The 23,670-nt window shown below is 52.4% G+C and overlaps 1 protein-coding gene across 9 annotated transcripts in view; it reads left to right on the forward strand.

Moving 5' to 3' along the window:
- The window catches only part of LOC140421308 (uncharacterized), an 834,768-nt gene that overhangs the window by 295,571 nt on the left and 515,527 nt on the right, over nt 1-23,670 (forward strand). For all 9 annotated transcript variants that reach the window (XM_072505936.1, XM_072505941.1, XM_072505940.1 and 6 more), the window contains exons 14-16: nt 185-280; nt 6,095-6,169; nt 15,466-15,546. In XM_072505936.1, coding sequence (XP_072362037.1) covers nt 185-280; nt 6,095-6,169; nt 15,466-15,546 — 252 coding nt within the window. The remainder of the gene's footprint in view (nt 1-184; nt 281-6,094; nt 6,170-15,465; nt 15,547-23,670) is intronic.

The raw sequence follows: 23,670 nt of genomic DNA on the forward strand, positions 1-23,670 counted from the left end.
ATACTATGGGTGAATGTTGACACTTGTCATATGGGTTTCCTCATTGGCAGAGCCTGACTTAGGGGGAGCATCATTTCAGTCTGAGGTGGAAAGTTCCACCTACTCAACATTTGTATTTTGCAATGGGTTTTTATGATAGCAAATGACCTTGTTAACAAAGGTATTTTTCTTTGCGTCCATACAGCGATCCGGTTTGTAAACCAGGACACAAAAACCAGCAAGGAGAAGCCATTGCCTGAGACTCCATTGCCTGAGGTGCCATTGCACGAATCAATACCAGGTAAACACAAAGCTCATGGCTGGATTTGTTAATTAGATGTACAACTGAGCGTAAGTCAGGCAGACAGAGTGAGTAATGAGGGGTGGGGGGGGGGGGGGGCAGGTGAACGGGGGGGGGGGGGGGGGCAGGTGGGGGGGGGGGGTGGTGACAGGGAGGGCGGGAGAGAAGAGGGAGGAAGATGGACAGGGAGATGGAACCGAAGGCTGGTGTGAGTCAGAGTGCGGGAGGGTGGAGGGTAGTTGGAAAACGGGGAACAGGAAAGTTTGGCAAAGGTGGATTCTTGTGGTGTGAGAACTGAGTTGAGTCACCATTCCCGACCTGAAGTTTGTATTATTTACGGTGAGGAATACCTTTTCATACTCCCAAGGCAGAGCCTCCTGCTTCGCGGGAGCATTGGGGTTGAGAACCAGGAGCTCCGAATCCACAGCCCCAGTGTGATGAATGGGTAATGTGCCTTTAAGATCACGCATGTAATGTCCCTTTAAGACCGGGTTTGGAACCCCAGGGGACTCCGCCTCCAGCTCCACCCCGCAGGGGCCGGATATAAGGTGACGTCCTGTGGGCGGCGCTCAGTGAGCACTCATCTCTCCGGCTGGCAAAGTTCTCTGTTTATTAAACCCTGTGGTTGTCCCCCTCTCGAACAGATATACCCCTTTGGATACTGTCGGGGGGGATAGCCTATCAGGGGAAAACAGCAGCAGCCAGAGCAGTGGCACCACGGCTGGCTCTGATGTTCAGGAGGGAGGGTCAAAGCGCAGAAGAGTAATAGTAATAGGGGACTCTATAGTCAGGGGCACAGATAGGCGCTTCTGTGGACGTGAAAGAGACTCCAGGATGGTATGTTGCCTCCCTGGTGCCAGGGTCCAGGATGTCTCCGAACGGGTAGAGGGAATCCTCAAGGGGGAGGGCAAACAGGCAGAGGTCGTTGTACATATTGGTACTAACGACATAGGCAGGAAGGGGCATGAGGTCCTGCAGCAGGAGTTCAGGGAGCTAGGCAGAAAGTTAAAAGACAGGACCTCGAGGGTTGTAATCTCGGGATTACTCCCTGTGCCACGTGCCAGTGAGGCTAGAAATAGGAAGATAGAGCAGATAAACACGTGGCTAAACAGCTGGTGTAGGAGGGAGGGTTTCCATTATCTGGACCACTGGGAGATCTTCCGGGGCAGGTGTGACCTGTATAAGAAGGACGGGTTGCATCTAAACCGGAGAGGCATAAATATCCTGGCCGCGAGGTTTGCTAGTGTCACACGGGAGGGTTTAAACTAGTATGGCAGGGGGGTGGGCACGGGAGCAATAGGTCAGAAGGTGAGAGCATTGAGGGAGAACTAGGGAATAGGGACAGTGTGGCTCTGAGGCAGAGCAGACGGGGAGAGGTTGCTGAACACAGCGGGTCTGGTGGCCTGAAGTGCATATGTTTTAATGCAAGGAGCATTACGGGTAAGGCAGATGAACTTAGAGCTTGGATTAGTACTTGGAACTATGATGTTGTTGCCATTACAGAGACCTGGTTGAGGGAAGGGCAGGATTGGCAGCTAAACGTTCCAGGATTTAGATGTTTCAGGCGGGATAAAGGGGGATGTAAAAGGGGAGGTGGAGTTGCGCTACTTGTTCGGGAGAATATCACAGCTATACTGCGAGAGGACACCTCAGAGGGCAGTGAGGCTATATGGGTAGAGATCAGGAATAAGAAAGGTGCAGTCACAATGTTGGGGGTATACTACAGGCCTCCCAACAGCCAGCGGGAGATAGAGGAGCAGATAGGTAGACAGATTTTGGAAAAGAGTAAAAACAACAGGGTTGTGGTGATGGGAGACTTCAACTTCCCCAATATTGACTGGGACTCACTTAGTGCCAGGGGCTTAGACGGGGCGGAGTTTGTAAGGAGCATCCAGGAGGGCTTCTTAAAACAATATGTAAACAGTCCAACGAGGGAAGGGGCGGTACTGGGCCTGGTATTGGGGAATGAGCCCGGCCAGGTGGTAGATGTTTCAGTAGGGGAGCATTTCGGTAACAGTGACCACAATTCAGTAAGCTTTAAAGTACTGGTGGACAAGGATAAGAGTGGTCCGAGGATGAATGTGCTAAATTGGGGGAAGGCTAATTATAACAATATTAGGCGGGAACTGAAGAACATAGATTGGGGGCGGATGTTTGAGGGCAAATCAACATCTGACATGTGGGAGGCTTTCAAGTGGCAGTTGAAAGGAATACAGGACCGGCATGTTCCTGTGAGGAAGAAAGATAAATACGGCAATTTTCGGGAACCTTGGATGACGAGTGATATTGTAGGCCTCGTCAAAAAGAAAAAGGAGGCATTTGTCAGGGCTAAAAGGCTGGGAACAGACGAAGCCTGTGTGGCATATAAGGAAAGTAGGAAGGAACTTAAGCAAGGAGTCAGGAGGGCTAGAAGGGGTCACGAAAAGTCATTAGCAAATCGGGTTAAGGAAAATCCCAAGGCTTTTTACACGTACATAAAAAGCAAGAGGGTAGCCAGGGAAAGGGTTGGCCCACTGAAGGATAGGCAAGGGAATCTATGTGTGGAGCCAGAGGAAATGGGCGAGGTACTAAATGAATACTTTGCATCAGTATTCACCAAAGAGAAGGAATTGGTAGATGTTGAGTCTGGAGAAGGGGGTGTAGATAGCCTGGGTCACATTGTGATCCAAAAAGACGAGGTGTTGGGTGTCTTAAAAAATATTAAGGTAGATAAGTCCCCAGGGCCTGATGGGATCTACCCCAGAATACTGAAGGAGGCTGGAGAGGAAATTGCTGAGGCCTTGACAGAAATCTTTGGATCCTCGCTGTCATCAGGGGATGTCCCGGAGGACTGGAGAATAGCCAATGTTGTTCCTCTGTTTAAGAAGGGTAGCAAGGATAATCCCGGGAACTACAGGCCGGTGAGCCTTACGTCAGTGGTAGGGAAATTACTGGAGAGAATTCTTAGAGACAGGATCTACTCCCATTTGGAAGCAAATGGACGTATTAGTGAGAGGCAGCACGGTTTTGTGAAGGGGAGGTCGTGTCTCACTAACTTGATAGAGTTTTTCGAGGAGGTCACTAAGATGATTGATGCAGGTAGGGCAGTAGATGTTGTCTATATGGACTTCAGTAAGGCCTTTGACAAGGTCCCTCATGGTAGACTAGTACAAAAGGTGAAGTCACACGGGATCAGGGGTGAACTGGCAAGGTGGATACAGAACTGGCTAGGCCATAGAAGGCAGAGGGTAGCAATGGAGGGATGCTTTTCTAATTGGAGGGCTGTGACCAGTGGTGTTCCACAGGGATCAGTACTGGGACCTTTGCTCTTTGTAGTATATATAAATGATTTGGAGGAAAATGTAACTGGTCTGATTAGTAAGTTTGCAGACGACACAAAGGTTGGTGGAATTGCGGATAGCGATGAGGACTGTCAGAGGATACAGCAGGATTTAGATTGTCTGGAGACTTAGGCGGAGAGATGGCAGATGGAGTTTAATCCGGACAAATGTGAGGTAATGCATTTTGGAAGGTCTAATGCAGGTAGGGAATATACAGTGAATGGTAGAACCCTCAAGAGTATTGAAAGTCAAAGAGATCTAGGAGTACAGGTCCACAGGTCATTGAAAGGGGCAACACAGGTGGAGAAGGTAGTCAAGAAGGCATACGGCATGCTGGCCTTCATTGGCCGGGGCATTGAGTATAAGAATTGGCAAGTCATGTTGCAGCTGTATAGAACCTTAGTTAGGCCACACTTGGAGTATAGTGTTCAATTCTGGTCGCCACACTACCAGAAGGATGTGGAGGCTTTAGAGAGGGTGCAGAAGAGATTTACCAGAATGTTGCCTGGTATGGAGGGCATAAGCCATGAGCAGCGGTTGAATAAACTCGGTTTGTTCTCACTGGAACGAAGGAGGTTGAGGGGCGACCTGATAGAGGTATACAAAATTATGAGGGGCATAGACAGAGTGGATAGTCAGAGGCTTTTCTCCAGGGTAGAGGGGTCAATTACTAGGGGGCATAGGTTTAAGGTGAGAGGGGCAAGGTTTAGAGTAGATGTACGAGGCAAGATTTTTACGCAGAGGGTAGTGGGTACCTGGAACTCGCTACCGGAGGAGGTAGTGGAAGCAGGTACGATAGGGACATTTAAGGGGCATCTTGACAAATATATGAATAGGATGGGAATAGAAGGATACGGACCCAGGAAGTGTAGAAGATTGTAGTTTAGTCGGGCAGTATGGTCGGCACGGGCTTGGAGGGCCGAAGGGCCTGTTCCTGTGCTGTACATTTCTTTGTTCTTTGTTCTTTGTAAAGCCTTTGTTTGACGAGTACACTCTCTCGTGTCATAATTGAGGGTATATCACCCAGAATTCTCCCGGACAGGGGCTTGTTCCATTCCCGATGGTCTGCTCCCCGATCACAGGAAGAGAAGGGTGATCCTTCCCTGCTCAGCATTTGTGTTTAGGATGGAGAGTCACACTTTTCCAAGCGGTGTAAGGCAAGCTGCATGGGGAATGCCGTTATCAATTTGAAATGCAAGGCGGTGGAGGGGGGGGGGGGGAGGGACAAAGAGGGTCAGGGTCTCTGCAGCTTTGAATAGGTGACAGTGAGGAGCAGCTCTCGTTGTTGCTGTACTTTTGAGTCTTGCAGTGAGGTCTCCTCCTCACTTTCCCAGGCGGGAGAAGGGCAGCCACCGATTTGAGGTTGAGGCTCCTGGCAAGGGGCTCGCGAGAGACGGGCTGGAGAGGAAGTTGGGGTGGATTTAGATTGAGATTTATTGTCACGTGTACCGAGGTACCGTGAATAGTATTGTTCTGCGTACAGTCCAGACAGAGTGATCCACACATGAAAAACAAGGACTTACGAAAAATACACAATGTAAATACATAGACACAGACATCGGGTGAAGCATACAGGAGTGCAGTACTGCTCAGCAGAGAAGATGAGTGGAGAGAACAGTTCAATCCATAAGAGGATCATTCAGGAATCTGGTAACAGCGGGGCCTTGACAGCATTGCAGCACTTACTGGCAGGCTAATCAGTCAGTCTGGCACTGCCAGTACATGGGCAGCATGATGGGCACAGTGGTTAGCACTGCTGCCTCACAGCTGCAGGGACCGAGGTTCAATTCCGGCTTGGTTCACTGTCTGTGCGGAGTCTGCACATCCTCCCCGTGTGCGTGGGTTTCCTCCGGGTGCTCCGGTTTCCTCCCACAGTCCAAAGTTGTGCAGGTTAGGTGGATTGACCATGCGAAATTGCCCTTAGTGTCCAAAATTGCCCTTAGTGTTGGGTGGGGTTACTGGGTTGTGGGGATCGGGTGGAGGTGTGCGGTTGGGTAGGGTGCTCTTTCTAAGAGCCGGTGCAGACTCGATGGGCCGAATGGCCTCCTTCTGCACTGTAAATTCTATGAAATCTATGAGGTAACAGGTTCCGCCTGGCGGAGGAGGGTGATGCTTGGCGGCGATTGTTGTTGCCTCAAGGAAGAAGCGTCCTGGTGAGTGATGAAAGTCATAGAGGTCTGCAGCACACAAAAGGCCCTTCGGCCCATCTGCGCTGGTGTAGAGGGATTGGACATTCACAGCGAAGAGGAGGCGGTTCGGGCCAGGAAGCTGGGAACTGTTAAAATAACATAGGGTGTCTAAAGCAACACATTTGTAGGTGATACGATACTGGGCAAGGGGAGAAAAATACAGTCAAGATGGGAAAGAAATAATTTCATTGGGAGGAACAGGCGGAAACAATGGGGCTACCAGGCCAATTCTGCTTGTGAGTTTTGGGAAGGAGCTGTATAATGAAGATGGTTTTGTTAACAGAGATATTTTTATATCCATCCAGATATCGGCTTTGTGAGCCCCGAAATGGAATCGGCTGATATTAAGTCTGAAGACTCCACTATTGCCCCAATACCAGGTAAACGTCCACTTCATCATCTATGAATGTGCTGACCAATTGTTGCAAAATCAAGATACGAAACAGCTGATTTTATGTTGTTTTCTTTTATTGCGAATGCTAAACGCAACTAAGCTGAGGAAGAATGGATTTGGATTTTGTTTATTGTCCCGTGTATCGAGGTACAGTGAAAAGTATTTTTCTGCGAGCAGCTCAACGGATCATTAAGTACATGGGAAGAAAAGGGAATAAAAGAAAATACATAATAGGGCAACACAGCATATGCAATGTAACTGCATAAGCACTGGCATCGGATGAAGCAGACAGGGTGTAGCGTTAATGAAATCAGTCCGTAAGAGGGTCATTTAGGAGTCTGGTGACAGTGAGGAAGAAGCTGTTTTTGCGTGTTTTCAGACTTTTGTGTCTCCTGCCCGATGGAAGATGTTGGAAGAGTGAATGAAGAATAATGCACAGAGTCGCTGTGCATTGCTCAACTGAAGCGGAGTGAGAGGGCAGAGGGGCGATTGGAGGGACGAGGATGGAAGAAATAGGAAGGTTGACAGCGGGAAAAGGGAGGAGGAAATGGACAAAACGGGAGGGAAAATTTACAGGGAAAGGGGGCATGATAAAGGGGTAACAAGGAATAGGCCAGGAAAAATCAGTGGAATAAGGGAATTGAGAGCTTGAGGTGATTTAGGAACAGAATAAATAGGACCAGATGTTAGAAACGCTCCCATTTTTGTTGCCCTTTATTGCCAGTTGTTAGAAACAATAACAATCTTTACTTGTCACAAGTAGGCTTACATTAACACTGCAATGAAATTACTGTGAAAAGACTCCAGTCGCCACACTCCGGCGCCTGTTCGGGTACACGGAGGGAAAATTCAGAATGTCCAATTTACCTAACAGCACGTCTTTCGGGACTTGGGGGAGGAAACCGGAGCACCCGGAGGAAACCCACGAAGACACGGGGAAAACGGGCCTCAACTCCACTGTCCTGCCCATTCTCCATAACCCTTCAATCCATTACCAATTAAAAATCTGTTTAACTCCTCTTGTTTTCAAATCCCTACATGGCCTTGCCCCTCTCTCGCTCCTCCAGCCCCATAACCCTGAGATATCTCTGCCCCTCCAGTTGTTGGTCTTGAGGAGCCCAGTTTTAATTGCTCCATTATTGGCGTCTGCGCCTCCAACAGTCTGGCCCCCAAAGCGTTGGAATTCCCTCTCTGAAACCTCACCTTCTTTCAGTGTCTCTCTTTCTCTTCTCCTTCACAATTCTCTTGAAAACTTACCTCTTTGACCAAGCTTTCGGTCATCTGACTTAACATGTGGTTGGTTTTGTGTCAAATTCTGTTTGGTAATGGTCCTGTAAAGCATTTTGAGATGTTTCACTATCTTATCAGTACTAATTGTTTTATTGTTGTGATAGTTGGCCTGTTCCTTGCCTCTACTTTCCTGTGTCATTTCCATAGCCCTTGATTCCATTGGTGTCCAAAATAAAGGTGGAATAGCAGTTCTTATTCCCCGGGCCCGATTCCCTCCACAAATGTGGGAAAGGTGACGAGGAAAGCAAGCACTTCAATCCATGTTTCCGAGTCTCGAACTTCTGTTTTTGGGGTGGGTGGGACACGAATTGCGATTGTCCAAGGGTCAGTAAATGCCTCAGCCAAGACTTTGTGCTTACGGTAGAGAGTGGTGCCACAGTAGGGCAGTACGGTAGCACAGTGGCTAGCCCTGCTGCCTCACAGCACCATGCACCCATGTTCAATCCCAGCCTTGGGTGACTGTGTGGAATTTGCACGTTCTCCCCGTGTCTGCGTGGGTTTCCTCCGGGTTCTCCTCCCACAGTCCAAAGATGTTGTGGGAGGGTTTAAACTAGTATGGCAGGGGGGTGGGCACGGGAGCAATAGGTCAGAAGGTGAAAGCATTGAGGGAGTACTAGGGAATAGGGACAGTGTGGCTCTGAGGCAGAGCAGACGGTGAGAAGTTGCTGAACACAGCGGGTCTGGTGGCCTGAAGTGCATATGTTTTAATGCAAGGAGCATTACGGGTAAGGCAGATGAACTTAGAGCTTGGATTAGTACTTGGAACTATGATGTTGTTGCCATTACAGAGACCTGGTTGAGGGAAGGGCAGGATTGGCAGCTAAACGTTCCAGGATTTAGATGTTTCAGGCGGGATAGAGGGGGATGTAAAAGGGGAGGCGGAGTTGCACTACTTGTTCGGTAGAATATCACAGCTGTACTGCGAGAGGACACCTCAGAGGGCAGCGAGGCTATATGGGTAGAGATCAGGAATAAGAAGGGTGCAGTCACAATGTTGGGGGTATACTACAGGCCTCCCAACAGCCAGCGGGAGATAGAGGAGCAGATAGGTAGACAGATTTTGGAAAAGAGTAAAAACAACAGGGTTGTGGTGATGGGAGACTTCAACTTCCCCAATATTGACTGGGACTCACTTAGTGCCAGGGGCTTAGACGGGGCGGAGTTTGTAAGGAGCATCCAGGAGGGCTTCTTAAAACAATATGTAGACAGTCCAACGAGGGAAGGGGCGGTACTGGACCTGGTATTGGGGAATGAGCCCGGCCAGGTGGTAGATGTTTCAGTAGGGGAGCATTTCGGTAACAGTGACCACAATTCAGTAAGTTTTAAAGTACTGGTGGACAAGGATAAGAGTGGTCCGAGGATGAATGTGCTAAATTGGGGGAAGGCTAATTATAACAATATTAGGCGGGAACTGAAGAACATAGATTGGGGGCGGATGTTTGAGGGCAAATCAACATCTGACATGTGGGAGGCTTTCAAGTGGCAGTTGAAAGGAATACAGGACCGGCATGTTCCTGTGAGGAAGAAAGATAAATACGGCAATTTTCGGGAACCTTGGATGACGAGTGATATTGTAGGCCTCGTCAAAAAGAAAAAGGAGGCATTTGTCAGGGCTAAAAGGCTGGGAACAGACGAAGCCTGCGTGGAATATAAGGAAAGTAGGAAGGAACTTAAGCAAGGAGTCAGGAGGGCTAGAAGGGGTCACGAAAAGTCATTAGCAAATAGGGTTAAGGAAAATCCCAAGGCTTTTTACACGTACATAAAAAGCAAGAGGGTAGCCAGGGAAAGGGTTGGCCCACTGAAGGATAGGCAAGGGAATCTATGTGTGGAGCCAGAGGAAATGGGCGAGGTACTAAATGAATACTTTGCATCAGTATTCACCAAAGAGAAGGAATTGGTAGATGTTGAGTCTGGAGAAGGGGGTGTAGATAGCCTGGGTCACATTGTGATCCAAAAAGACGAGGTGTTGGGTGTCTTAAAAAATATTAAGGTAGATAAGTCCCCAGGGCCTGATGGGATCTTCCCCAGAATACTGAAGGAGGCTGGAGAGGAAATTGCTGAGGCCTTGACAGAAATCTTTGGATCCTCGCTGTCTTCAGGGGATGTCCCGGAGGACTGGAGAATAGCCAATGTTGTTCCTCTGTTTAAAAAGGGTAGCAAGGATAATCCTGGGAACTACAGGCCGGTGAGCCTTACTTCAGTGGTAGGGAAATTACTGGAGAGAATTCTTCGAGACAGAATCTACTCCCATTTGGAAGCAAATGGACGTATTAGTGAGAGGCAGCACGGTTTTGTGAAGGGGAGGTCGTGTCTCACTAACTTGATAGAGTTTTTCGAGGAGGTCACTAAGATGATTGATGCAGGTAGGGCAGTGGATGTTGTCTATATGGACTTCAGTAAGGCCTTTGACAAGGTCCCTCATGGTAGACTAGTACAAAAGGTGAAGTCACACGGGATCAGGGGTGAGCTGGCAAGGTGGATACAGAACTGGCTAGGCCATAGAAGGCAGAGAGTAGCAATGGAGGGATGCTTTTCTAATTGGAGAGCTGTGACCAGTGGTGTTCCACAGGGATCAGTGCTGGGACCTTTGCTCTTTGTAGTATATATAAATGATTTGGAGGAAAATGTAACTGGTCTGATTAGTAAGTTTGCAGACGACACAAAGGTTGGTGGAATTGCGGATAGCGATGAGGACTGTCGGAGGATACAGCAGGATTTAGATTGTCTGGAGACTTGGGCGGAGAGATGGCAGATGGAGTTTAATCCAGACAAATGTGAGGTAATGCATTTTGGAAGGTCTAATGCAGGTAGGGAATATACAGTGAATGGTAGAACCCTCAAGAGTATTGAAAGTCAAAGAGATCTAGGAGTACAGGTCCACAGGTCATTGAAAGGGGCAACACAGGTGGAGAAGGTAGTCAAGAAGGCATACGGCATGCTTGCCTTCATTGGCCGGGGCATTGAGTATAAGAATTGGCAAGTCATGTTGCAGCTGTATAGAACCTTAGTTAGGCCACACTTGGAGTATAGTGTTCAATTCTGGTCGCCACACTACCAGAAGGATGTGGAGGCTTTAGAGAGGGTGCAGAAGAGATTTACCACAATGTTGCCTGGTATGGAGGGCATTAGCTATGAGGACCGATTGAATAAACTCGGTTTGTTCTCACTGGAACGAAGGAGGTTGAGGGGAGACCTGATAGAGGTACACAAAATTATGAGGGGCATAGACAGAGTGGATAGTCAGAGGCTTTTCCCCAGGGTAGAGGGGTCAATTACTAGGGGGCATAGGTTTAAGGTGAGAGGGGCAAGGTTTAGAGTAGATGTACGAGGCAAGTTTTTTACGCAGAGGGTAGTGGGTGCCTGGAACTCGCTACCGGAGGAGGTAGTGGAAGCAGGGACGATAGGGACATTTAAGGGGCATCTTGACAAATATATGAATAGGATGGGAAGAGAAGGATACGGACCCAGAAGTGTAGAAGATTGTAGTTTAGTCGGGCAGCATGGTCGGCACGGGCTTGGAGGGCCGAAGGGCCTGTTCCTGTGCTGTACATTTCTTTGTTCTTTGTTCTTTGTATGTGCAGGTTAGGTGGATTGGCCACGCTAAATTTCCCCTTAGTGTACCAAGATGTGTGGGCTTGTAGGGATAGGGCAGGGGAGTGGGCCTTGGTAGAGAGCTCTTTTAAAGGGTTGGCGCACTCAATGGGCCGAATGGCCTACATCTACATTTTATGGATTCTATGGATTCTGTGGATTCAATGGAGTTCTGCTGGGTTATTTAACCCCACCATTTTCCCTTGCTGGACACCTTTTAACCCTTGCTTCTCCTGTAATTCCAAGCCTATCACGACATCTAGCTACATTTAGCATTGGGCAGCACGGCAGCACAGAGCTGCTTGTTCAACCCTCAGATCGAAGGACAGAGGGGCTGGTTTAGCACACTGGGCTAAATCGCTGGCTTTTAAAGCAGACCAAGGCAGGCCAGCAGCACGGTTCGATTCCCGTACCAGCCTCCCCGAACAGGCGCCGGAATGTGGCGACTAGGGGCTTTTCACAGTAACTCCATTGAAGCCTACTCGTGACAATAAGCGATTTTCATGACAGGGGAGGGTGGGGGGTCCTCCAGCCGTGTGGGCGGGTCCTCCAGCCGTGTGGGCGGGTCCTCCAGCCGTGTGGGGGGGGGTTCCTCCAGCCGTGTGGGGGGGTCCTCCAGCCGTTTTGGGGGGGTCCTCCAGCCGTGTGCGGGGGTCCTCCAGCCGTGTTGGGGGGGGTCTTCCAGCCGTGTGGGGGGGCCCTCCAGCCGTATGGGGGGGGTCCTCCAGCCGTGTTGGGGGGGTCCTCCAGCCGTGTGGGGGGGTCCTACAGCCGTATTGGGGGGGTTCTCCAGCCGTGTGGGGGGGTCCTCCAGCCGTGTGGGGGGGTCCTCCAGCCGTGTGGGGGGCGTCCTCCAGCCGTATGGGGGGGGGGTCCTCCAGCCGTGTGGGGGGGGTCCTCCAGCCGTACTGGGGGGGGTCCTCCAGCCGTGTGGGGCTGTCCTCCAGCCATATGGGGGGGGGTCCTCCAGCCGTTTGGGGGGGGTCCTCCAGCCGTGTGGGGGGGGGGGTCCTCCACCGTGTGGGGGGGGCGTCCTCCAGCCGTGTGTTTCTCGGCGGAAGGCCGTTCGCTGCTGGTGTGATTTTCTCCTCCCGACGCTTTTCAATGAAGCCACCCCACGTCATCGGGAAAGCCGCGGGCACAGGGGTGCGCTGTGAGTGGGAAAAGCGAATCCCAACGGTCGGAGAATTCCAGCTCGGATTTGGCAAAAAAACGGGGCAGGAATCTTACTCAGGCTCTGGTTGGAAGTTTGCCATTTGCCACGTTGGTCCGGAACACACACCAGCAGCATTCAGGTTGTTTTATTTGTGATCATCCCAATGCCTTATCGGGTAGGTGTTGCCCTCTCCTCCTCTCTCTTTCTGGTATGGTGCTAACCGGCAAAGCGGCTTGCAGAGGTCATGTTGTACTTCCAGGTTAATTGCTGATTTAGTATTTCTGGCTGTGGACTGATTTCTGGGTGTTTTGTGCGACATTCCGGAACTTTGAATGTTGACTTCCTTTGCACTGGTTGCTTTTTCCACTGCTTTTGCTGGGCGAATGGGACCGCCTTCCTGAATAACGGGGGGGGGATGGGGTTGGGCTGGGTGGGTGGCGAAGCTGCAATTAAGCCCCCAGAGAGCAAAAGCAGGAGGAGGAGGAGGAGGGCGTCATTGCGAGGCCCTTTCCTCAAAGGGTCGTCAGCGTTACACCTCTGCCAGCTCACCTTGACTCAGGGGCGATGTGTGAGGTGTATGCTCTACCAAGAGGGCTGCTCCTGTGATGTGCCACCTGATGCAGCCAGACGGGGCAGCACGGTAGCATTGTGGATAGCACAATTGCTTCACAGCTCCAGGGTCCCAGGTTCGATTCCGGCTTGGGTCACTGTCTGTGCGGAGTCTGCACATCCTCCCCGTGTGTGCGTGGGTTTCCTCCGGGTGCTCCGGTTTCCTCCCACAGTCCAAAGATATGCAGGTTAGGTGGATTGGCCATGATAAATTGCCCTTGGTGTCCAAAATTCCCCTTAGTGTCCAAAATTGCCCTTAGTGTTGGGTGGGGTTACTGGGTTATGGGGATAGGGTGGAGGTGTTGACCTTGGGTGGGGTGCTCTTTCCAAGAGCCGGTGCAGACTCGATGGGCCGAATGGCCTCCTTCTGCACTGTAAATTCTATGATAATCTATGATAATCTATGACATACAGCCTCGCACCAAGGTATGGGCAACACATCCTGTGGATATTGAGCCCAGCATTACCCTCAACCATTATCCCTCAGGCTTCTTTCAGACGGTGACAGGTGACCTCAGCGATGTCCCACAGTTTGATCTATCAGGGACATCACTGTGTCGACATCAGGGAAAAGCAAAACATGTTTTTATTCTCCACAGACAGAGTAAAACAGGGAGGGCCCTAGGCATCACTAATGTGATAGACTTTCCCAGGTCCATGTAGGTGGAAGCTTACGGATTTTGACCCAATCATGGTGTGTGACTTGGTGGCGGGAGCTTGGGGATAGCGGTGGTCCAATACCCAAGCTCTCCTTGTTCCTCCGGGTGGTGAAGGTCTTGGGTTTGGGTGGCGCTGGTGAAAGAGCCTTGTTGGCGAGCTGTCACAGTACATCTTGCAGATGGTCCATATTGCTGTACTCCAGGTGGAGGGAGTGAATGTTTAGGGTGTGTTTTGTTCACCATTGAAGTCAACAGCTGAGTCCTTTGCAGTTTGCACATGGTCCTAGTCCTCTGTTGGGCAGACATCTGTGGCTCCAACAAACCTGTGCCTGGTGAAGGACCAGATGCTAATTTCGCCTCTAACCAAAGTCTGCATGATGTCAGTACCTCAACTGATGCTTCTGAGAAATTGAGTGACAGTGTACCTTCAGCAACCTTCTGACCCTCGCTCTTCATTTAGCAGCTGAGGAGATCCAGTATTCCCAACAGGTGAAATGTGAAAAAGAGACAGAGTGAGCTTTGTGTGAGGAAATTGGGGAGGAAACAATGAGGGAGGCAGCGTTACGAGGTACAGTTAATGAGGCTGACTGTTAACAACTCCAACAAGATTACTGGCACTTCTTTCCTGCATTGCAACCATGGTCTGGGGGTTGTGCTTCCCACGCTGTCAATGCCGAGGAATGCCTTCCCATTCCTCCCTCATGAGATACCCGGAGACAGCCCTACTTACACCATTGGTGGAAAGGGTGGAGGGCTCCCAGTGGCAATGTCTATCCCCATGGTACATTCTCCTGTCTGTCAAGCTTCCTATTGTCATGTGAGAGTACCTTTAAGAAATAGGTGTTTATAAATGGGTGTGTATATAAATATCTGTAGTGAGAGTACCTTTAAGAAATGGGTGTTTATTACTGCAGTGATGTCAGAGTGTGAGTGGAGCTGGGCTGTCGTGTCAGCTTTTTACTTTTGTTTTAGGCTGTTTGCTGCAGGATGTGTTTTAGTCTCATTTTCAGTGTTGGAGCTGAAGCCAGTCCAAGCAGGTGTACTGCTGTTCTCTCTGCCATCAAAAGACTATCTCTTGATCATTTGGTGAATTCAGAATTATAAATGTTTTCAGTAGTGACTTTAACCTGATGTGCTTCTGATAAAGCTTTTGTTTTTAAGTCGTATGGATGTTAAAAGGAAAGCTTAAAGGATTACTTAGTGTTGTATTCTTTGGGGGTTGTATTTGAATTAATGGTTGCTAAGATGTTCACTATATGTTTTAAAAATGTTAACTTGAGTTCATAGAATAAACGTTGTTTTGCTTTAAAAAATACTTTTCCATTTCTGGCTGTACCACACCTGTAGAGTGGGCCGTGTGCTCCCCATACCACAATCTATTAAAAGTTGTGGGTCAGGGGAACTCCATGATACACTTTGGGGTTCTCTAAACCCTGGCCCATAACACTGTGGCTGGCGGGACTGGAGAATTCTGCCGGATTTTTCTCGTTTAGTGACTTAGGGGATTTCACTGGCATTTGAATGCAAGCTAGCAACTGGGCAGCATGGTAGCATTGTGGATAGCACAATTGCTTCGCAGCTCCAGGGTCCCAGGTTCGATTCCGGCTTGGGTCACTGTCTGTGCGGAGTCTGCATATCCTTCCTGTGTGTGCGTGGGTTTCCTCCAGGTGCTCCGGTTTCCTCCCACAGTCCAAAAATGTGCAGGTTAGGTGGATTGGCCATGCTAAATTGCGCTTAGTGTCCAAAATTGGACTTAGTGTTGGGTGGGGTTGCTGGGTTGTAGGGATAGGGTGGAGGTGTGGACCTTGGGTAGGGTGCTCTTTCCAAGAGCCGGTGCAGACTCGATGGGCCGAATGGCCTCCTTCTGCACTGTAAATTCTATGATAACTATGATAACTCACAGAGCATTTGTAGTTTATGATGACTCATTACAAAAGCGGATATATTTATTGAGACATTTTTGTCATGTCCATACAGATTTAGGCTTTGTCAGCCCTAATATGGTCATCAGTAAGAAGGAGCACTGGGCAAATGGAACAACAGGTCAACCAGTGAAAGGTAAACACTCCACTATTGAATTTTCGAACCTGTTGATGCAAATCCAGAAAACAAGGTGAATTCTTCAGATTCAATTTCTAAAATCAAGTCGGTGGTACAGAAACCAAACATTTCCAACTTGCTGATCTGTGTTCTTGTTTATCAGTTTTACCTCTCATGTACTTACCGAGTCTCACATTGGTGTACTCCATAGAACCCTTCCTCCATGTTACATGGGACACCCATCATGCCAATTAACCATGAAGCCTGATTCGTGGCCAAAGGTGTGAATTGTATTGAATTGCATTCTTCTTCTGTAAATAGTGTGAGCCATCTTGTTGATCTGAGTACTCTCTACACACAGCCACAAAGCGCACCCTCAGTAAGCTTTGCGCACGGTGAAGTCGAGACATCCTGAGTGAGGGGACAGCTAGAGTGAGGTTGAAACTTGGTAATTCGGTGCAGAGTGGGAGGAGGTGCATTTCTCTTATCGTGTTGTTTTCCTTCCTCTGGCTTGTTACTGTTCATCAGGGAGAGATGGACTACACCCCAGGGTTCCAAAAGAAATCACTGGGGGCAGGAAGGGTCCCAGAGGACTGGAAAGTGACTAATGTCACACCGCTGTTTAAGAAGGGAGGGAGGCAGAAGACAGGAAATTATAGGCCGGTTAGCCTGACTTGGGTCATTGGTAAGATTTTGGAGACTACTATTAAAGATGATATCGTGGAGTACTTGGAAGTGCATGATAAAATAAGACTGAGTCAGCACAGCTTCGTCAAGGAGAGGTCATGTCTGACAAATCTGTTAGAGTTCTTTGAGGAAGTAACAAGGAAGTTAGACAAAAACCAGTGGACGTGATTTATTTAGATTTCCAGAAGGCCTTTGACAAGGTGCCGCATAGGAGACTGTTGAGTAAGTTATGAGCCCATGGTATTAAGGGTAAGATCCTGGCATGGATAGAGGATTGGCTGACTGGCAGAAGGCAGAGAGTGGGGATAAAGGGGTCTTTTTCAGGATGGCAGCCGGTGACTAGTGGTGTGCCTCAGGGGTCTGTGCTGGGACCACAACCTTTCACAATATACATTAATGATCTGGAGGAAGGAACTGAAGGCACTGTTGCTAAGTTTGCAGATGATACAAAGATCTGCAGAGGGGCAGGTAGTATTGAGGAAGCAAGGGGGCTGCAGAAGGCCAGGAGAGTGGGCAAAGAAGTGGCAGATGGAATACAATGTGGAAAAGTGTGATGTTATGCACTTTGGAAGGAGGCATGGACTATTTTCTAAATGGGGAAATGCTTAGGAAAGCCGAAGCACAAAGGAACTTGGGAGTTCTTGTTCACGATTCTCTTAAGGTTAACTTGCAGGTTCAGTCGGCAGTTCGGAAGGCAAATGCGATGTTAGCAATCATGTTGAGAGGGCTGGAATACAAGACCAGGGATGTACTTCTGAGACTGTATAAGGCTCTGGTCAGACCCCATTTGGAGTATTGTGAGCAGTTTTGGGCCCCGTATCTAAGGAAGGATGTGCTGGGCCTTGGAAAGGGTCCAGAGGAGGTTCACAAGAATGATCCCTGGAATGAAGAGCTTGTTGCATGAGGAACGTTTGAGGACTCGGTCTGTACTCGTTGGAGTTTCGAAGGATGAGGGGGGATCTTATTGAAACTTACAGGATACTGCGAGGCCTGGATAGAGTGGACGTGGAGAGAATGTTTCCACTTGTAGGAAAAACTAGAAGCAGAAGCACAGGGCTGGTTTAGCACACTGGGCTAAATCGCTGGCTTTTAAAGCAGACCCAGGCAGGCCAGCAGCACGGTTCAATTCCCATACCAGCCTCCATGAACAGGTGCTGGAATGTGGCAACTAGGGGCTTTTCACAGTAACTTCATTGAAGCCTACTTGTGACAATAAGTGATTTTAATTTTTCATTTCAGGGCGGGATTCTCCGACCCACCGGGGGGGCGGCGGAAATCTCCCCCGGCAGCTCTGCGATATTCTCCGACCCCCCCCAAAATCCCGTCGACGTGAATCGCGCCGCGGGCCTCGGAGAATGTTGAGGACCGACGCGATGCAACGGGCCCCGGGGCCGCCCCAATTCTCCGGGCCGGATGGGTCGAAGCACAGCCGACGTGACTACGGGTCACGCGGGCGTAAATCAAACCACCTATTTAACGGCATCAACCAGTCGTGCTGGTTCACGCCGGCCTGCGCGGAGGTAGGGGTCGGCCTGGGGCGGCCGCCGGAGAAGTGAAGGCACGGCTGCAGGTGGTGGTGGGGGGGTGGGGGGGGGTCGCAGGAGCCGTTGGAGTGTGCGTGACGGGGGCGGGGGGGGGAGAGGGGCTGGGGGGGAGAGGGGCTGGGGGGAGGGGCTGAAGAGGGAGGGGCTGGGGGGGAAGAGGGCTGGGGGGAGGGGCTGGGGGATGGGCTGGGGGGAAGGGGCTGGGGGAAGGGGCTGGGGGGGGAAGGGGCTAGGCAGGGAGGGGTTGGGGGGCTGGTTGGAGTGGGAGGGAGGGGCTGGGGGGATGGAGGGGGGAGGGAGGGAGGGGCGGGAGGACAGGGTCTGGGGGGGAGGGGCTGTGGGGGTAAGGGCCTGGCTGGAGGGGGAGGGAGGGAGGGGCGGGAGGTAGGGGGCTTTCCGTGCAGGCAGCGTCCGTGGCCCAGGGCATGGCCCTCTCTCCCAGGCTGGAGGGCCGCCCGCACGACAGGACGAGGAGGAGGAGGTGGTGGTGGTGCCACGGAGACGCCAGATGAGACCCCGCCGCCGTACCAGGGCCTCATGGACCGGGAAGCAGGAGGAGACTACGGATGAGCCGGAAAACCGTGGAGCACATCTGTCACCTGATGGCACACCTGGCAGCGCGTGGCACTGGGGGAGGACACCCTCTCCCCATGGCCGTCAAGGTTACGATGGCCCTGAACGTCTATGCCACGGGGTAATTCCAGGCGGCGATTAGGGACCTGTCCATCATCTCGCAGGCATCAGTGCACCGGTGCATCCGGGCAGTGACAGACGCCCTAAATGCCATTGCAGACAGCAACATCCAGTTCCCTGTGCACCGGGCCAGCCAGGATCTCCATGGCCCAGGGCGCGATCGTTGGGATGCACGTCGCCGTGCAGCCACCTGCGGATAACAGGGCCGTGTTCACGAATAGGAAGGGGACCTATTCCATGAACGTGCAGGTAGTCTGTGACCACGGCATGAGGATCCTGCACGTCTGCGCCCGGTACCCGGGCAGTGCACACGACTCATTCATATTGGCGCAATCTTTCATCCCCACCGTGTTCGAGGGATGCTCCCCCCAGCTGAGGGGCTGGTTGCTGTGCGACAGGGGTTACCCGTTGCAGTCGTGGCTGATGACGCCTATACGGAGGCCACAGACTGACGCGGAGAACCGCTACAACGATGCCCATGCAGTGACCAGGGATGTGATGGAGAGGTGCATTGGGCTGCTGAAGATGCGCTTCAGGTACCTGGACCGCTCTGGAGGGGCCCTCCAGTACCCGTCGGATAGGGTCGGTCGCATCGTTCTGGTCGGCTGCATCCTGCACAACATAGCCCAGCAGAGGGGCGATGTGCTGCAGGCAGAGGAGGGGGAAGAGGAGGAACAGCAAGACGAGGCACAGACCTCCCAGATGAGGAGGATGGGGGCAATGGTTAGGACAGACGGGCTGGACATGGACGGGAGGCTGCAAATCGTTACCGGCTGGGCCAGCGGGCACAGAACAGGCTGATTGCCGCCCGGTTCACAGGCTAGGGTAGCGTGGGAATCGCCGAGTATGGGCACAGACTGCACACTATGGCACCAGCCTACCACCCTCACCTCACACTAACGGAGACGCCCGATGAGGCCCCGTGTATACCGGCCCCGCTCATCGTACCAGGACCTCATGGACCGGGCATGCAGGGGGAGGTTCCGGATGAGCCGGGAAATCGTGGCACACATCTGCCACCTGATGGCACACCTGGCAGCGCCTGGCACTGGGGGAGGACACCCTCTCCCCATGGCCGCCAAGGTTACGGTTAACACTAACCACCCGCACCCCGCCCGCCCAACACCAACCACCCTCACCCCACCCGCCCAACACCAACCACACTCACCCCATCCACCAAACACCAACTACCCACACCCCGCCCGCCCAACACCAACCACCCTCACCCCACCCGCCCAACACCAACCACCCTCACCCCACCCACCCAACACCAACCACCCTCACCCCACCCACCCAACACCAACCACCCTCACCCCACCCACCCAACACCAACCACCCTCACCCCACCCGCCCAACACCAACCACCCTCACCCCACCCGCCCAACACCAACCACCCTCACCCCACCCACCCAACACCAACCACCCTCACCCCACCCACCCAACACCAACCACCCTCACCCCACCCGCCCAACACCAACCACCCTCACCCCACCCGCCCAACACCAACCACCCTCATCCCACCCACCCAACACCAACCACACTCACCCCACCCGCCCAACACCAACCACCCTCACCCCACCCACCCAACACCAACCACACTCACCCCACCCGCCCAACACCAACCACACTCACCCCACGCGCCCAACACCAACCACCCTCACCCCGCCCACCCAACACCAACCACCCTCACCTCGCCCGCCCAACACCAACCACCCTCACCCCACCCACCCAACACCAACCACCCTCACCCCACCCGCCCAACACCAACCACCCGCACCCACTCGCATGCACACCGCCCCTCCGTTGCACATCCACCTGTGGCACACTGGGCAGGGCTCACACGCTCTCCTGGAAGTGGGTCTATCGCAGGCCATGGAGAATGATGACAACCCGCCCTGCGATGAGCTCTGGGCTATACATCGTTGGGCAATGTCTGACCCATGGCCACAGTACCACCCTCCACCCAGACCGTCCCTGCATGCGGCCGTGACACTGCAGCGCACGGTCCCGTCCTCTGCCTGGGGGGATGGCGAGGGCGATTCGGGGGGAGGGGGGTGGCACACTCACCTGAGGCCGACGTTCTATCACCCCTCACACACCCACTGGCACTCACCTCACACCACACCCCCGCACGCATCGGACAGAGCACAAAGGCAGCTTCTGTAGGTGTGAAAGTGATTTTAATAACAAACAATTCATACACGTGCCCTAGCCCCAGAACTAATCTGTGCCCTGCACCCGTGCCAACTTACTCAGTGTCTAATTTTTTGGCCTTTGACTACGTCTAGGTGGTTCCCCAGACGGTACAGCAGAACTGGAGGTGGACTCCTGTGATTCCTGCCCTGTGACTAGAGACCCCTTTGGTGGCCGTTTCCTGTGGCGGCCCGGCTTAGATGGGCCAGGCTGCGGCTCAGGCGACTGGGATGGCGAGCTGCCAGCCTGTCCTGCCCGTTGCTCACCAGATGCACCTGGAACGTAAGGGGAGGGGTTTGAGGTGTTGCGGTGTTCTGGGACCTCCCCTACAAGGGGACCCGGAACCGGCCCCAGCACCGGCCCCAGCACCCCCCTCCTCCCTTGGGGTGCCCGATGGCCCCCGGGCCCCTACATGGGTCGGGGATGCGAATGGATCGAGCACCCGACGCCCCCCCCCCGACACTTGGTGCTGCCAGTCCTGGAGGCCCGCCTTGGTATCCACAAGGGTCTGCAGGTTTGCAGCCATGGAGCTCAGGGAGTTGGCCATCCCTGTCTGTGCCTGGGCGACGCCGGCCAGCAACTGGGCAATGGCGCTGATGCCCTCAGTGATGGCCTGCAGAGACAGGGCCATTGCCTGCTGAGACTGGGCCATGGCCTGCAGAGACAGGGCCATTGCCTGCTGAGACTGGGCCATGGCGTTGAGCGCCTCTGCGATCTGCTGGGGAAGGGGGATATGAGGGAAGGGGGATATGGGGGAAGGGTGATATAGGGAAAGGGGTTCTGGGGGGGGGATAATGTGGGAAGGGGGATATGGGGAAGGGGGGATATGAGGGAAAGGGGATATGGGGGGAGGATGTGGGGGGATATGGGGAAGGGGAAATGGGGGGAGGATGTGGGGGGATATGGGGAAGGGGAAATGGGGGATATGAGGGAAGGGGGATGTGGAGGGAGGATGTCGGGGGCTATGGGGGATATGGGGAAGGGGAAATGGGGGAAGGGGGTATGGGGGAAGAGGGGATATGGGGGAATATGGGGGGAGGGGTATATGGGGGAAGGGGGATATGGGGAAGGGGAAGAGAGGATATGGGGGAAATGGGGGGATATGGGGGAAGGGGGGATATGGGGAAGGGGGGATATGGGGAAGGGGGAAAGGGGGTTCACTGACAGGCTGGCAGAGGCACTGCCAGGGTGCCTGGGTGGTAGTACCATGGTGGCATTGCCAAGAGTCTGGACCTGAGGTTGGGAGGGGGCGCCATGCCCATGAAAGCGGGGATGAGGAGGGTTATGAAGGATGAGAGGTGAAGGTTGGGTATGAAGGGGCCTCATAAAGGTTGGGGCATTAAGGTTGGGGGCCCTGTGTGTGTGTGGGGGGGGGGGGGGGGGCTCGAAAGGGGTGTGTGGAAGCTTCAAAAGGGGGGGGCCACAATGACCATATGATGCTGAGTCTTCACATGGGAGGCCGTGGGTAATGTCCATGTGGGGGAGGGGGAGGGACATTGCCCATCAGTGGGGGTGGGGGTGGGGGTCCCTCAAGCTCACTCAGAGGTCAAGATGGTGACCCGATCTCCGAGGAGCTGGTGAAAAAATTTCCAAGAGTGGGCAAGAAACTCCCCAAGGCCGAAAACAATGAAGTTGGGCAAAATCTAATTGCTGCACCGCACCTGACTCGGGCATCCTGCAAGATTTACCCGGCTCGCTGAGCCTGGCGAGATGCCGTTAGATGTCACGAATCGACCGCGAGGCGCCACAATGGGCGGGACTTCAATTTGCATTTGAAGTATGCAAACAGGCTGATTGAAGATGCACTTGCCCGAGTTACCCATGGCGCAGGATCTCACCCCTGGGCCTCGGACACCCTGGACCCTGGACACGTGCCAGCACGTGGTGGTTTTTCCCAGGTGATCGAGGGCTCCTGGGTGGTTGGGCTCCGAGCAAGGTGCTGCCCTGGCACACCAGGGTGCCCAGGTGACACTGACACGACCACTGCCTGGGTGCCAAGCTGGCGGTGCCAAGGTTCCTGGGTGGTATTTTGCCCCGGGCTCAGGCCCGGGAGTGCCCTGCCTTGATGAGGTGCGGGGCATGATGACCCACTTTTCGGGGTGTTTGGGACTGTGGGCGGGTACGGAGGCTGCGGTGGGGGGTCTTTAAAACTGGTGCCTGAAACTCTTCCTGCACTGGGGAGCGTGGACTTCCGAGGAGGTTTGAGTCTATGAGCTAGCAAAATGGATGGACATGTCCATGGGAGCCCCAAAGGATTGGAATATGGAAAACATAACCCTGTTATTAAGAAGGGAGAAAGAAAGAAAACAGAGAATAATTAGTCAATAAGCCTGACATCAGTAGTAGGGAAAATGCTGGAATGTATTATTAGGCATGTGTTAACAGGACACTTAGAAAAACATGAACTTAGGAAAGACAGAATGTGACAAATTTGGCCTATGGAGTGTTGGCCTTTATTGGTAGAGGGATTCCGGAGTCGGGAGGTCATGTTGCAGCTGTACAGAACTCTGGTACGGCCGCATTTGGAGTATTGCGTACAGTTCTGGTCACCGCATTATAGGAAGGACGTGGAGGCTTTGGAGCGGGTGCAGAGGAGATTTACCAGGATGTTGCCTGGTATGGAGGGAAAATCTTATGAGGAAAGGCTGATGGACTTGAGGTTGTTTTCGTTGGAGAGAAGAAGGTTAAGAGGAGACTTAATAGAGGCATACAAAATGATCAGGGGGTTGGATAGGGTGGACAGTGAGAGCCTTCTCCCGCGGATGGATATGGCTGGCACGAGGGGACATAACTTTAAACTGAGGGGTAATAGATGTAGGACAGAGGTCAGAGGCAGGTTCTTTACGCAAAGAGTAGTGAGGCCGTGGAATGCCCTACCTGCTACAGTAGTGAACTCGCCAACATTGAGGGCATTTAAAAGTTTATTGGATAAAATATGGATGATAATGGCATAGTGTAGGTTAGATGGCTTTTGTTTCGGTGCAACATCGTGGGCCGAAGGGCCTGTACTGCGCTGTATCGTTCT

The sequence above is a fragment of the Scyliorhinus torazame genome, chromosome 5 (genome assembly GCF_047496885.1).
Source record: "Scyliorhinus torazame isolate Kashiwa2021f chromosome 5, sScyTor2.1, whole genome shotgun sequence".
NCBI lineage: Eukaryota > Metazoa > Chordata > Chondrichthyes > Carcharhiniformes > Scyliorhinidae > Scyliorhinus > Scyliorhinus torazame.